The sequence below is a fragment of the Cebus imitator genome, unplaced genomic scaffold (genome assembly GCF_001604975.1).
Source record: "Cebus imitator isolate Cc_AM_T3 unplaced genomic scaffold, Cebus_imitator-1.0 Scaffold80, whole genome shotgun sequence".
Taxonomy (NCBI): Eukaryota; Metazoa; Chordata; class Mammalia; order Primates; family Cebidae; genus Cebus; species Cebus imitator.
The window spans coordinates 2765754-2780652 of NW_016107395.1; the positions used below are offsets into that span (position 1 = coordinate 2765754).

A 14899-nucleotide genomic window follows, 5' to 3' on the forward strand; every position below is an offset into this window, starting at 1 on the left:
TCTAATTCACTTCTCAGCTTTCATGGTTGTGGGAGCAAGAGTTGGGATCGGTGAGCCACAGTAAATCCCATTACATGCCAGACACTGAAAAAGTCAAAGAAAATAGCCCATGATGGGAATATGGCAAAAGAGGGAGATAAGGGAGTCAAAGAATTTGCTAGGGAATTTGTGACCAGAGGGCTCAACACAGGAGTAGGGAAGGAGAGAAAGAAGAAAAGGAAGTGAGCCAGAGAGAAGAACTTGACTGTAGTGGTAGTGGGTGTTTCAGACCTGTGGTTTATGACCAGTCATCATTTAAGTGGCTCTGGGCTGTGGTGAGCTTTCCCAGGGCCAGAGAATAAGCCAGACCCATACTAAGTAATAAAGCAGATGGGCGAAGAGTCGTCCACATTCTACTTGGAAAATAAGCTGGTGGGAGAACAGAAGAGAATCCAGCAATAGAGGGTACAGACATTAGTCTTCAGCAGCTCTATGCCCTGCCATTTCTCCAACTCTCTGGTTTCTGCAGGCAGGAAGTGTGTTTCATAGCCATAGACCCACATCTTATTGAGTTTGTTTATATGCCAAGACAGTGCTGAGCACTGATCTCATCATATATAGTTGGCATCTTGTATAGTTCTCACCACAGCCTTATTTTACTAAGAAGGAAACTGACACAGTACCCAACTGGTATAGTTGAACCTAGAATTGACCAGACTCTCCGGTCCAAAGCCTGGATTCTTACCTAGGAGGGCCATCAGGAAAGATGACAAACACAAAGCCATTTTCCAAGAGCCCTTGGGACTGAACAGGTAAAGGGTCCTCTGAAGATTGTATGGATTCAGAATGCAAGGATGGAGCATCTGCGCACAATCCACAGTGTGATCTGTGGCTAGATCTTTGCCAAATGCAACCGCCTCCCTTCTGCTGAATTCTATAAAGATAAAGGAGTCCACCCCAAAAAGCATAGCTGGAAAGTCAGGGGAGGGCTCCAGGCCTTCCCAGTCTTGACCCCAATCAAACGATCCATCAGCCAGAAAAACCCATATATTACCTCAACAACTAAGGATTACTGCTTCATCTTATTTCAGAATGTGTAGTTTCACAAGATCTGGGTCTCATTTCTGGTGTTAATTTCTGAGTCCACATGTGTGGAACAGATTCCAACCCTTACCACATAGAATAGGAACTTTGGCCTATTTGGCAAGGTGTGGGCATTACATTGGGCTGAAGGTTATGGCAGGGTTTACCATCATGACTTCAGTTGATCCTCACTGAATTTCTGATGTTCTACCATCATTATCTCACTGTTTCAGAGCAACTGATACATTTTTAATTTGGCAATTTACTGTAAAAATGACTTTTCTCTGTCTTCTTCCACAGCATGAAAACCAAATTATTCATAGAGATCTGAAGGCAGAAAATGTATTCTATACCAGTAATACTTGTGTGAAGGTGGGCGATTTTGGATTCAGCACAGTAAGTAAAAAAGGTGAAATGCTCAACACTTTCTGTGGGTCTCCTCCCTACGCTGCGCCTGAACTCTTCCGGGACGAGCACTACATTGGCGTTTATGTGGATATCTGGGCCTTGGGGGTGCTTTTGTACTTCATGGTGACTGGCACCATGCCATTTCGGGCAGAAACTGTGGCCAAACTAAAAAAGAGCATCCTGGAAGGCGCATATGGTGTACCGCCGCACGTGTCAGAGCCCTGCCACCGACTCATCCGAGGAGTCCTTCAGCAGATCCCCACGGAGAGGTACGGGATTGACTGCATAATGAATGATGAATGGATGCAAGGGGTGCCATACCCTACACCTTTGGAACCTTTCCAATTGGATCCCAAACATTTGTCGGAAACCAGCACTCTCAAGGAAGAAGAAAATGAGGTCAAAAGCACTTTAGAACATTTGGGCATTACAGAAGAGCACATTCGAAATAACCAAGGGAGAGACGCTCGCAGCTCAATCACAGGGGTCTACAGAATCATTTTGCATAGAGTCCAAAGGAAGAAGGCTTTGGAAAGTGTCCCTGTCATGATGCTACCAGACCCTAAAGAAAGAGACCTCAAAAAAGGGTCCCGTGTCTACAGAGGGATAAGACATACATCCAAATTTTGCTCGATTTTATAAATTACACCAGACTACTGGTAATTAACCGAGACCATTGTTGCTGCTTTTAAATTTTTTTCAAGGACAACTTGAGTGGAGACATTTTTGTAACTTTTAAATAAATTTAAATTTGAGATATGCATTTTTTTTTCCTCCAAAAAGTCTATTAGCTCAGATTCTGGCTTGATTTGGGATCTTGTTTTATTATCAAATTTCAGCATTCATTCATTTAATCAAGAAATATTTATCCAGTGCCTTCTGTGTGCCAGGCACTGTTTAAGGTGCTAGGGAAACAGCAAGGCCTGAAATAGGCAAGGTCCCTCCTCTCATATGCAGGACATTCTAGTCCAGGACAAAGCTACTAACAACTACATTTTTTAAAAAAGAAAAAGATCAGTGATAAATGCTATGTATATAATTCAAAAAGGGTGATCTGATATTAGAGGCTTGCTACTTTGGATTAGTCATTAAGGAAGGCCACTTTGAGTACATATCAGTTGGAGATCTGAATGAAAAGCAGGAGTGACTCTTGCAAAATGCCAGAGCATTCCAGGTAGTTGGGGGTTTCAGACTCAGTTCCCCGCAAAACAGAGCCTAAGACAAAGGCTTCCATGTAGAGTAGTTTATTTGGGAAGTGATCCCAGAGCACAGGAGTGAAGGACTGGGGAAACATGGAAAGCTAATATGCAGACACATTAGCAAGTTGGACAGTGCTACAGTTTCCGGTGCTCAGTTTTGCAGGATCCTCAATGAAGCCTGATGAAACACATCTCAGGTGTCTGCCCTGGGTATGAAAGGCATTTGACCATAAGCGCTTGCTCACTACTGATCAAGGGTAGCCCTGAGTGTCATCTACCCTGCAGGTCCGGATTGGGCTGTGTGAGTGCCAAGTGCTTCCCTTGCCTTTGTGTCAGAGAAGTCTTGGAGCAGGAGGGAGGAGGTACACCACCAGTATGATGCCTCCTTTTTTTGCCTGCTTGTCCACTGGCATGGGGAGCCCAAAGTGACCATGTGACACTTGTAGATTCCAGTTCACTGGAACCCTTATCAAGTCCCTTGATAAAAGCATTTCTGATCCCCTGGGAACCAAAAGTTTTAGCCTAGATTGTAGAAAAAAATAATAGCTATTAATCAAGTGAGCCACTGATTGTGATGGTGACAGAAGTCAATCTACTTCCACTTCGTGGTTTCCAGACCTGTGTGTTTTAATGATAGGGACATATATCAGTCCTTATTAAAGCACATTACCAAATCCTGGAGGACAGCACCCCAACCCTGCAGGCTGCTGTCTCATCTCTAGTGTCTTAGCTGAGCTATTCTATTGTTCTGCTTATGCTGGCTGCTTCTGGTGTTGAGGTATATGGTAAGATGAGGGGATCTTGTGTCATGTGCACCACCTCCTTTATCAAAAAAGTCGTCCTTGAGGCAATGCTTGAGATATCGTGACAGTGAATCAGGTATTCTCTATGTCTTAGTGTGCTTGTATAGAAAGACACATTGCAGGCAGAAAAGGCAAACCCATACCCTGAGATGTCAATTCCAATAAGGATAAATCACTCCTGGGCCCATCCGAATTCATGACTCCAAGGATCTGATAATGCCTAGCTCATCCATTAACAGCTCTGTTTGCTTAGTCCTCGGTATCTCGTAACCAGATTCTCAGCCTCCACTGGGGCCCAGTACACATCAGGCATCTGAATGGTTTTCTGTTGCAAGAAGCATGGCGTTACTCCAGGATCCTACAGAGCTGTGCTGTTACCTCCTATTGGGACTTGCCAGAGGCTCCACACAATATTTTTATTTTATTGATTGATTGATTTATTGAGACAGAGTCTCACTCTGTTGCCAGGCTAGAGTGCAGTGGTATGATCGCGGCTCACTGCAACTTCTGCCTCCTGGGTTCAAGCAATTCTCCTGCCTCAGCCTCCCGAGTAGCTGGAACTACAGGCATACACCACCATGCCCAGCTAGTTTTTGTATTTTTAGTAGGATGGGGTTTCACCATGTTGGCCAGGATGGTCTCAATCTCTTGACCTCATGACCTGCCCGCCTTGGACTCCCAAAGTGCTGGGATTACAGGTGTGAGCCACCACGCCTGGCCCCCACATGATATTTTTAACTGCCACATACATGGCCTGAGTAGCAACTTGCTCAAAAGCCTAAAATTACTGTAATCTTTCTTTTATGGGATCCACTTGAAACTGGCAGCCCTGATAAATGGTTTGGAGAAATACACCAAATACAACAGTCCAAAGTCCAGAGGGACCTACTAAATCCTATGCCTCCATCTTAGCATTAAGAGGTGGACGGTGCAAGAAATTGTTCCTTACTATAGAAGAAACATCTAAGCATGTCCTCACTATTTGGTCTTCTAAACTCTTCATTAATGTGGCATGCCCTTGATTCTTCACGGAGTCTATCATTCACACTCTGGCACATGTAAGTCTTACTAGGGCATTTGTAATACTTGCCACTTCCTGATAGCCAATCCACCTAGCATGCTGTCACAGTATAGTAGGCTAGCATGATGTCCTATAGATTGTCGAAATGATCAAGGTCCTTTTGGATTATACTGTGATATAGAGAAGGAGATTTAAGATTGTTTTGGGGCAATAGAATAAGTGAGAATTGCTGTCCATCCCAGAAGAATGTGAACTGCTTTTGGTCCTCCTTTCTGATGGAAATTGAGAAGAATGAAGTTGCCAAATCAACAGTTGCATATCAAATACCAGGGGCTTCCAATAAAGATACCACATCCAACATGGCAGCTCCAAGTGAGACTAGCAGTAGTTCACCATCATTCTCCATTATCCATCTGCTCTTCTTCAGGAGTCTGATGGTAACTTAAACAAGATTATAATGGAGCCCATTACCCTTGCATCCCTAAAATTTTTTGATGGTGACACTGATGGCTGCCATTCCACATGTGGATTGCTCATGATTTATTAACATGGCCAGGGAGAGGTTTCCATGTGGCTCTTCCTCCTATAATGGCTGTTACTTCACAGGTCTAAGACCTCCACAGGCGTTGAAGTATATTGATCCCAAATATATTCTTAGCGATTGGGAAAATAATTCCAAGGTGGGACCTATTATGTGATAGACTTTGGCCAGAACTCCCCATCTACATACAAATCCATAATGGTATCCAGTTCTGAAAAGTTCTGGATATGTACATCATATATGCATGTGAAAGCAAGGCCTTTCCTCAAGACCCGTCCTCCTTTTCATCATGCACTAGGTCTGTAAATTGACTTAGATCTGGAAGCTGATGAAGAGACTGTGATTTTCCCATTGTGACAGGCTACCTTAGCTTTATGCTCACCAGTTTTCCTTGTTTTTTCTTTTTTTTTTTTTTGGTCATACAAGTCAAGTAACACACTAGTCAGCTGTCTCCCAAAACACCATGATTTATTAATCATTGTCACAAAGCCCTGCAGATCAAGGGAGCCTGACTGATTTCCACCCCAGCCTTACTGTCTATTATACTGTGTCCACCTTGTCTCTGACATTTAAGTAATAATACATGATCTCTACCGTTCTAGTCTTATCATCCCCACTAATGATATCGTGCTCAATTCCATGGCAGCATTTCCTACCACCAACCCCTGCCTGTAGTGGGCAGCCACCACTGAGCTTTTCTTAGGTGCTGCTACAACCCTAACCAGTGCATTCCTTTAAAAAAATTTCTTTTTTCTATTGATACACAATTGTACATATTTATGGGGTACATGTAATTTTTGATACATGTATAAAAGGTATGATTATCAAATCAGAGTATTTAAGATACCACATAACCTCAAGCATTTATCATTTTTTGGCATTAGGAACACAACTTTTCCAGCTATTTTGAAATATACAGTAAGTTATTGTTAACTATAGTCACTTGCTGTGCTATCAAACAGGATAACCGATTTCTTCTAACTGTATGTTTATACCCATTAACCAATCTGTGGTGTTTTTTTGTTTTGTTTTGTTTGTTTTTTTGAGATGGAGTTTCAGTCTTGTTGCCCAGGCTGCAGTGCAATGGCGTGATCTTGGCTCACTGCAACCTCCACCTCCTGGGTTCAAGTGGTTCTCCTGTCTCAGCCTCCTGAGTAGCTGGGATTACAGGTGACCACCACCACACCCAGCTAATTTTTGTATTTTTAGTAGAGACGAGGTTTCACCATGTTGGCCAGGCTGGTCTTGGACTTCTGACCTCAGGTGATCCACCTGCCTCGGCCTCCCAAAGTGCTGGGATTACAGGCGTGAGCCACCATGCCCAGACACCAACCTGTCTTCGTCCTCCACCCGACACCGTTCTCAGCTTACTAAGCACTATTCTACTCTCTACCACCATGAGATCAACTTTTTAGCTTTGTCCTTCTATGCCTGATTTCACTTAGTCTAATGGCCTCCAGTCCCATCCATGATGCTGCAAATGACATGATTTCATTCTTTTTTATGGCTGAATATTCCACTGTGTTTATATATTTTCTTTATCCATCCATCTGTCGATGGACACTTAATGTTGGTCCCATCTGCTATGTGAATAGTGCTGCAACACACATGGGAGTACAGGTATTGCTTGGATATACTGACTTCCTTTCCTTTGGATAAATACTAGTAGGTGGATTGCTGAATCCTATGGTGGTTGTATTTTTAGTTTTTTGAGAAATTTCTATACTTGTCTCCCATAATGGCTGTACTAATTTGCATTCCCACCAACTGTATATAAGAATTCCCTTTTCTCCAGAAAAATACAAAAAGAAAACAAAAAAATTCCCTTTTCTCTGCATTCTCACCAGCATTTATTTTTTGATAACAGTCATTCTAACTTGGGGTAAGAGGATATCTCATTGTGGTTTTGATTTGCATTTCCCTGATAAATTAGTGATGTTGAACATTTTTCCACTTGGCTATTTGTATGTCTTCCTTTGAGAAATGTCTTTTCAGATCCTTTTCCCAATTTTTAATGGGATTTTTTTTTTTTCTGTTGAGTTCCCTGTGTATTCTGCATATTAGTCTCTTGGTGGATGAATAGTTTGCAAACCAGTGCATCTTATATTCCGTTAGTGAAGGCAATATCTTCCTGAGGAATGTCGTCAGACGGTTGTTCAGTCTCACTTAATGAATCCATTCTAACATTCATACCTCCTGGAACTTTCCAACCCTTTCTTCAATACTCTACCAAGGCAGTTCCACCATCTTCACCTCATTTACTGTGTGCCATAATCACATACAAGCCTCGGCAGCCATCCCGACAGAATATTATGACCAAATTTAGGTGTTGTTCACTTCTATGTCATGGGTAAATAGAAGTTCCTATAGCAATATTTCTTATCCCACCTTATATTCTTCCCTCAACTTCCACCTCTGGCCTAACACCCTCGAGATCATTCACACACATTTTTCCCTGGTTCCTGACAGTATATATCAGGTTCTGCATCCACACTATTTTCCCCCAGACAGGAGGTTGTATTTCTCTACTCAGGCTCTATTGAGAAGTCACCTTGGTTCTTGGTTTGGAGAATAATAAGGTTTTGGAAGAGAATGTGGAGGTGAAAATCTGCCTCACTAGAAGCCTTTGCAGGGCCTTCAGGCAAGGAAGCATGAGCTGCTTCTGCCAGCCCCACATCAGGAAAATCCAGATTTGTAATATTTTCAGGCTCATCCACTGTATTACTAACTTAGGTCTCAGTGTCTCATTCTCTTCTTATCAAACCTAAACTTTCATAAAAATTGTCAAGACTTAGTATTTTCCAACCTTACAACTAGATCCTGGGCCTATTTCAGGTAGTTTCCTCTCCACTGCAGGAGATAAGGTTCTCCGTCAACCTTGCTTTAAATTGACAGTTGGCTGACTTGAGTCTTACTTTTTTGTTTTCCAGGCTTCCAAAGCAGTAATAAAAGTTAACCAAGTCCATAATCATTATCACTGTCCCTATACTGTACCACAGGTACTACAGGATCCAATGCTTCGTCTTCTACCTGCACCTACAGATGAGTGTCAGTAGTGACTGTGCTGCTCCTGCATGCTACAGGCTATCACCACTCTGCTTACCAACACTGCACCAGGGTTCTCCTGATGTCATCACAAATTATCACAAACTTAGTGGCTTAAAACAATACAAATGTATCATCTCACAGCTCTGTGAGATAGAAGTCTGACATGAGTCTCCATGGAGTAAAATCAAAGTGTTTCCAGGACTGTGCTCCTTTCAGGAGGCTCCAGGGGAAGAATCCACTTCCTTGCCTTGTTCACTTTCTAGAGACTGCCTGCATTCCTTAGCTCATGGTCATTTTCCTTTATCTTCAAAGCCAGCAACATAGCATTTCTTTGACCAACCTTCTGTAGTCACTCTCCCTTGACCACCAGCCAAGAAAGGTTCTATACTTTTAAAGACCCACATAAGGTTGGGCCTACATAGACAATCCAGGATAATCTCCCCATCTTGAGGTTCTTAACCTTAATCACATCTGCTTCTGACATTTAAGGTAACATATTCAAATTTCAGAAAAATTTAGTATAGATTTGGAGGGGGGGGCTTCATTCTGCAATGAGGTTTTTGTCATTTGGTGAGTGAACCAGCTCCAATCTTCCATTCTGAGTGTCTGCTTTCTAGGGCCATTCTGGATACGAATGGTTTTAGTTCGGATTCCCCAAAAAACAGGGCCTGAGAAAAAGCTTAAATAATTTATTTAGGAAATGATCCCAGGATGCAAAAGAGATGCATAGGAGTGAAACAAAAGAGGAAAGCCAATATAAGGATGTTATTGCCAAACCCACCACAGAAATCTCCACCTCTTTTGAGGAGACTTACGAAATGCATTTCAGAACTGTCTGCCCAGGGGATGAAAGGAGTAATCAGTTACCCACCAGCAACTTTCCACCTAGGTTAAGGATGGCCCCATGGGCACCTAACTCCCCTGGACTTCTGGGTTGTGAAATTGTGAGTACCAAGCAAGTTCTGCAGACACTCCACAGAAGGGAGGATGAAGTGAAAGGTATATAGCTAGAATCCAAAGAGAGGTACTATCATATTCTCTGAGAACCTGGTCAAAGAATTCATGGAATTAGTTGCCACAGCAGTGACTAGAGTAGAAGGCAGGGCAGAGAAGATGTGAAGTGGGGCCCAAAGTTTATGATGCATAGATCAAAGGCTTTAAGGCCACAATAAACTTAGCATGCTTGAAGAATGCAAGAGAAGGGAGGGTGAGTGAAGATATATTAAGCCTTGGTGAGTATGGTACTGAGTTGAAGCAGCAGAGATCAGATCCCATAGGAGTCTGCAAGGCTGAATAAGGAATATGACACAGAGTGAAAAGTGTTTACTACTGAATAAAGTAGTCCAGGAAAGGCATTCTTTTTATTATTAAAAGATAAAGCACCCATATATAAACCATCTGAGGATTTCTAGTCATAATCTTCAGCATCAAATTATTGCCTTTATAAGAGATAATTTGGGGAGATTAAAAAAAAAAATCACAGATCAACTATTTTCTCCCACCACCAGTAAAGAAAAAAATGAGAAACCTATGACTTAAGAGCAGTTGCTAGAAATTTTAAAGAAAGAGTTTTTTTTTTTTTTTTTNTTTTTTTGAGACAGTTTCACTCTTGTCACCCAGGCTGCAGTGCAATGGCTCGATCTCAGCTCACTGTAACCTTCGCCTCACAGGTTCAAGTGATTCTCCTACCTCAGCCTCCTAAGTAGCTGGGATTGCAGGCGTGCGCCACCACGCCCAGCTAATTTTTGTATTTTTAGTAGAGATGGGGTTTCACCATGTTGGTCAGGCTGGTGTCGAACTCCTGACCTCAGGTGATCCACCTGCCTCGGCCGCCCAAAGCGCTGGGATTATAGGCAGGAGCCGCTGTGCCCAGCCAGTGTTAACTTTCGTGTCAAGATTACACAGCTTTAAATTATTTAAAGATCTTGTTACCCTTGCTCTACTGACTTCCACTGCAGTGTTTCTTTCAGGACACTCCAAGGAGCAGACAAGATAAAGTGTTTCAACGGTGTCACAAGAGGACAGAAAGTGGCTGTTTGCCTCTGTTTGAGTCAAGCGTCAATCTCACACTTACTCATTAGTATCCATAAAAACTTAGGACAAAAAGTTAAGTACACAAAGAGAGGAAACATACATTCCATAGAGGGGGAAGGACTGAACTCTTAAAGCCATACTAAATAGTACCCTAGAATTTGCAAGCAGAAGTGACCTTAGAAAACACTAGCCTGTAAATGACCCAGACTAAGTTTCAAAGCCAGACAAGACATGATGATAAAATATGAGCTGATCAGTATCAGAAAATATATATATTTGGCTTATTTCCTAATTCATAGAACCCTAAGAGTTGATCGTGCTCTTAGAGATCATCTAATCTAAAATTACTGCCAATTCTCTCTATAAAACCCCTGGGGATCACCAGCAACATGGGACTTTCAGGCTGGAGGCTTTAGCTGGTACTGGGCAGTTCTATGTTCACCATAAAATTTGCTTTTCTTTGATTGTCAGCCCTTAGTCTTTGTTTTTGTTTTTAAAGGTAAACAGTAACTTATTTCATAAATATTTATAGCAAAGCTTATACATGCTTGGCACCCAATTTGAGAGTTAATTTCTTTGTTTCAAGTGTAAGAATAATTATCAGTGTAAATTCCTCCATTCTAGATGAACAGCCCCTTAAAGACAAGACCATATATCTTGTGCATTTTTAAATTTCTGGCTTAAACAGAGTGCCTTGCCTATATTAGGATTTCAAATGTTTATGAAATGAGAAATGAATGGAATGAGTGAATGAACTGAAATTAATGCCCATATTTTAAAATAGAATATTAGCTGATTTCTTGCCTAAGTTGTTAATTTAAAAGTGAAAAAGAATACTCAAGTATCTGAAATATTTCTCTAAAACTTTATTTCAAAGTTATTCACCTCACCGTTAATAAGGTGTATGATTAATGCTCTGTGCCAGTATTGGCGGGCCTGCCCATTGCCGGCAATGGACTTTGAGAAAACCCATTTCCTGGCACCCAAAAGTTAAATTACTCTTTTCAAAACATACTGATCTCCCCAACACTTGCAAAAGTATTGCATGCACCATTTCCCCACCATTCTTTAAATCAGAACTTACATTATTAATCTACATCAGTGAATGTTAAAATGAAGTCATTTTAACAAATTATGACTGTACAAATCAAAATACTACTAGTTCATATTAGACAAGAGTATCTTACAAACACTACATTACATATTACCTTGCAATTGGAAACATTACTTTTCATATTTGTGTATGTTTATTTTAGATAACTGAAACTTCACAGAATTTAACAGCAAATAAAGTTTTAAAAATTTAGTTCTGTACATTAGCTTCAACTATCTCTATTTTACAATCTATAAGGCTCATGTCATAGTTCAGCACCAAAAATCTACACAAAACTGTTTATCCAATCTTCTTATCCATCCTGTGTGATAGTTTTTGTTTGTTGTTTTTTTTTTAAGGTAAAAGTCCTACTTTCAGACCTTGAAGTGGAATCCCTCTAGTCAGACTACAATACTTGAGTTGTACCTTCTTATTTTCATTGAACAGACAAAAAAAAAAAAAAAAAAAAAAAAGAACTGTGTCACACCATTAATTTAGGTTGTCAGTCTATATGTTGAATTTATAACACTGAAGCATCAGAAGTAACCTAACAATGCCCTGCCCCTATTCTTCCCCTCCATTTTAAATTTTTTAAAAGGCAACTAGAAAAATGTTTCATTTATTCTTTAAAGTAAGGTGCAAAGAAGGATTACAACAACAAACTTCCTCATCCACACCTCCAATTACATCTCACTGTTTAGCATAATCTACCATGAACTGATTCAGGGGCACACCTAAAGCTATATTCACAGCTCCTTCATGTACCATGTTTGCTATACCAGAGGCCTGTTCAATGGCAGTGTCTCTCTGTTCAGAGGTCATTACAATAACTTTTGTCACTGCTGGCCTGGACTCAAACAACATTCCAGATTCCAGAGCCAGTGTTTTATTGTCCCAACTCTTTTCTTCCTCTTCAGGATTTATCAATTTTAGAAAAAGGGCAGGTTTGTCTTGCTATTTTCAAAGGGCTTGTGTATATCACATTTGAAGACCCTATTCCCCCAAGCTAGAAATGTTTTTCAAAAACCACAGGTACTTTCTGTAATCTTGTTGTTCAAAGTACAAAATTCTTACATGTTAAAAAAATTTTTAATTGGAGATTAGTACCTCTGCTTTCTTCTGACAGAAGTACACGATTCATTATACCATGTTTAAAAATCAAACATCATGCATATGAATGGCCAGAGAGGTATGAAGTTTTACAGAGCCCTTAACATCATTCGAGTACATTTGGCATTGGCCAGACCACAACAGGAAGCATGTCAGCAAACTGAGCAAAGAGACTTTCCAAAGTACACGATAGTCATCCAGGCTCCATGTCAGTCACATAAAAATTTACGTAACATGTAATCCTTTAAAATTATGCCCAGATATTCCATTCCTCTAACCGTTCCCATACTCCCACCCCATCCCCACCCCCACCCTGAAGTCTTGCGCCTCACAGAATATCTTAATGTTCTCCATTACTAATGACAGCTACTTCAGGTTCTGCTGCTGTGGCAGGGAGTCTTGGCACTTTCTTGGCAGGGCTTGGAATATGCTAAAATGAAAGGAAAAAAGGCGTTGGCTCTTAGGATTCTTCGCCCCCTGCCCTGAGAATCATGGTACCAATTAAAGTTTCTGTAAAAAAACTTAATAAAGGACAATTCTGGAGAAGTTTATACTAAATATATATTCTATATAACTTCTCACAAAGGGAACCAAGGAGAGAGGAAGCCTGCCACAGAAACCCACCACATATAGTATTTTACTTGTTACATCTTATATTTGCAACTCAAACGCTGGTGGTTTGACTTGCTACCTAATTTGTATAATAGCAAAAAGCAAGATTATGCATTTATCAAACTTGTAATAAGCAGATAAATAAGTAGTTTCAAGGCTATAAAGTCCTTAGTTTATAACCTGGCTTCAACACTTACTAGCTACTATAATCCTGGACAAGTAATATAACTTCTTGGAGGCTCATCTCTAAAAGAAGGACAATATCATTTATAAACTTCAAGGAGGTTGTTGTAAGGATTAAATAAGAAAATGTAAGTAAAGTGCCTAGCATGTAATAGGAATTCAAATCATAGCTATGACTGTCACTCCTTGACAATGTGAGGACAGATTTTGACGAAGATCTGGGATGAGATGTGAAAGGATCCTTGTCTCTCTACTCCATCTCTCACCAAGACACATACTACAAATGAACCTTCTCTCTACATCAGTCTTCCTTTAAACCCTGGTATCATTAATAAAACCTTGTATTTACTGTATATTCTTAAAATACTAACAATTCAAATGCAAAGCACTTTATATGATTGGAAATAGCACAGCCAGAATCTACTCCTAGGGCCCTTACTATGAATTACTCTGCTTTACTGACATTTAAGTTGCTAAATCCCAGTAGGTCTCCTAAACCCTAAGATACAGAGATGGGAACTCTTTTATTTACCTCAGTTGCTGTGTTTGAATGCACAAGTCCTACTCCTTCATCCAAAGTGTCATCATTTGGAGTGGGACGCCGAGCGTAAGTTCTTCTGTGCTTTTCATCCACCCTAACTAAGTACCACGTTCCTTCAAAGAGTGAATCTATTGAACCCTGGGGAATATAGTTGACTAAAGGAAAGGGAGAATATCTATAATTAGTTATAATATGCAACTCTTCTGGTAATAAAACTAAAGATAAGTTTCATATATTCCTACAATTTTCACTGACATCAGATTAGTACTCAGTAAAGTCTCGATATCCTTAACTTATATGTAGCATCCTTAATAATATCAGCACACCAAATAAGCTTCTGGGTTAACTTAAAGACCATTTAATATTTTTACCCAAATGATGGGTGTCCTCTCTGAGCTTCATGTTGTCAGCAAAGACATCTGGTGCCACACAAGTTCTTGAATCAAGCCTTGATTTAAGATCACATAAACTTGCCGTTATTTTATCAAGAACAGACCCTAAAATAGGAAATAATTCCAATATTAAAAGATTTTTTTTTTAAAAAAAAGCATGTCCAAAAGAAGCCTAAGTAAAATGTTGCCAAATGAGACAAAACAACTTTTCATTTTTGTTAAAACTACTGGTACTGATTAGTTAAAAGATAAGATGGTACCTATTTGACAAACATCCTATGATCTCAGACTAGAGATCTATTATTGAGTATCTGCCAGTAGACAAGTTAAGAAACAGGGAGAATCTGAAACTGTAAATAACTTGTCTACAATTAATCCATAGTATAATTATTTTATTATTTGTTATAGAGTTGGGGTCTCACTACGTTGTCCAGGCTGGTCTTGAACATCTGGCCTCAAGCAATCCTCCTATCTAAGCCTCCTGAAGTGTTGAGATTATAGGTGTGAGCCATTGTACCTGGCCCATGGTATAATTTTAAAAAGTAATGTCAAGTTTTTATCAGTTTTTCTCTACATTTTTGCTCCTTCCTGCTCAGGGAAAGCACAAAAGCGGACTTAAATATAGCCAAGACCATAAGCCTATAAAAATTAGATAACTTAGTCCTATCCTTTATTCAGATAAGGTAGATTTTTTTTTTTTTTTTGGATAAGGTAGATTTTTAGGGTAGAAAGTAAAAACCTATCTAAAGAAGTATGAAGACCAAAATATTGTAATGATCTATGGGACAGATCCAGGTGCTCACTTGAGAAGTCTGCTAAATCAACTTCCCCACAGTAGTTCTAAATACATTC

General features: G+C 40.2%; 2 protein-coding genes across 6 annotated transcripts in view; one reads left to right on the forward strand and one right to left on the reverse strand.

Annotated features, from left to right (window-relative positions):
• Positions 1–2233, forward strand: part of NIM1K (NIM1 serine/threonine protein kinase) — a 79536-nt gene extending 77303 nt beyond the window's left edge. For both annotated transcript variants that reach the window (XM_017533161.2, XM_017533162.2), the window contains exon 4: positions 1363–2233. In XM_017533161.2, the coding sequence (XP_017388650.1) occupies positions 1363–2112 (750 nt within the window). In that variant the 3' untranslated portion in view covers positions 2113–2233. The remainder of the gene's footprint in view (positions 1–1362) is intronic.
• An 8727-nt stretch (positions 2234–10960) lies between these two features.
• The window catches only part of HMGCS1 (3-hydroxy-3-methylglutaryl-CoA synthase 1), a 23558-nt gene continuing 19619 nt past the window's right edge, over positions 10961–14899 (reverse strand). For all 4 annotated transcript variants that reach the window (XM_017533164.2, XM_017533163.2, XM_017533165.2 and 1 more), the window contains 3 exons: positions 14027–14152; positions 13647–13810; positions 10961–12749 (listed from right to left, as the gene is read on the reverse strand). In XM_017533164.2, coding sequence (XP_017388653.1) covers positions 12660–12749; positions 13647–13810; positions 14027–14152 — 380 coding nt within the window. In that variant the 3' untranslated portion in view covers positions 10961–12659. The remainder of the gene's footprint in view (positions 12750–13646; positions 13811–14026; positions 14153–14899) is intronic.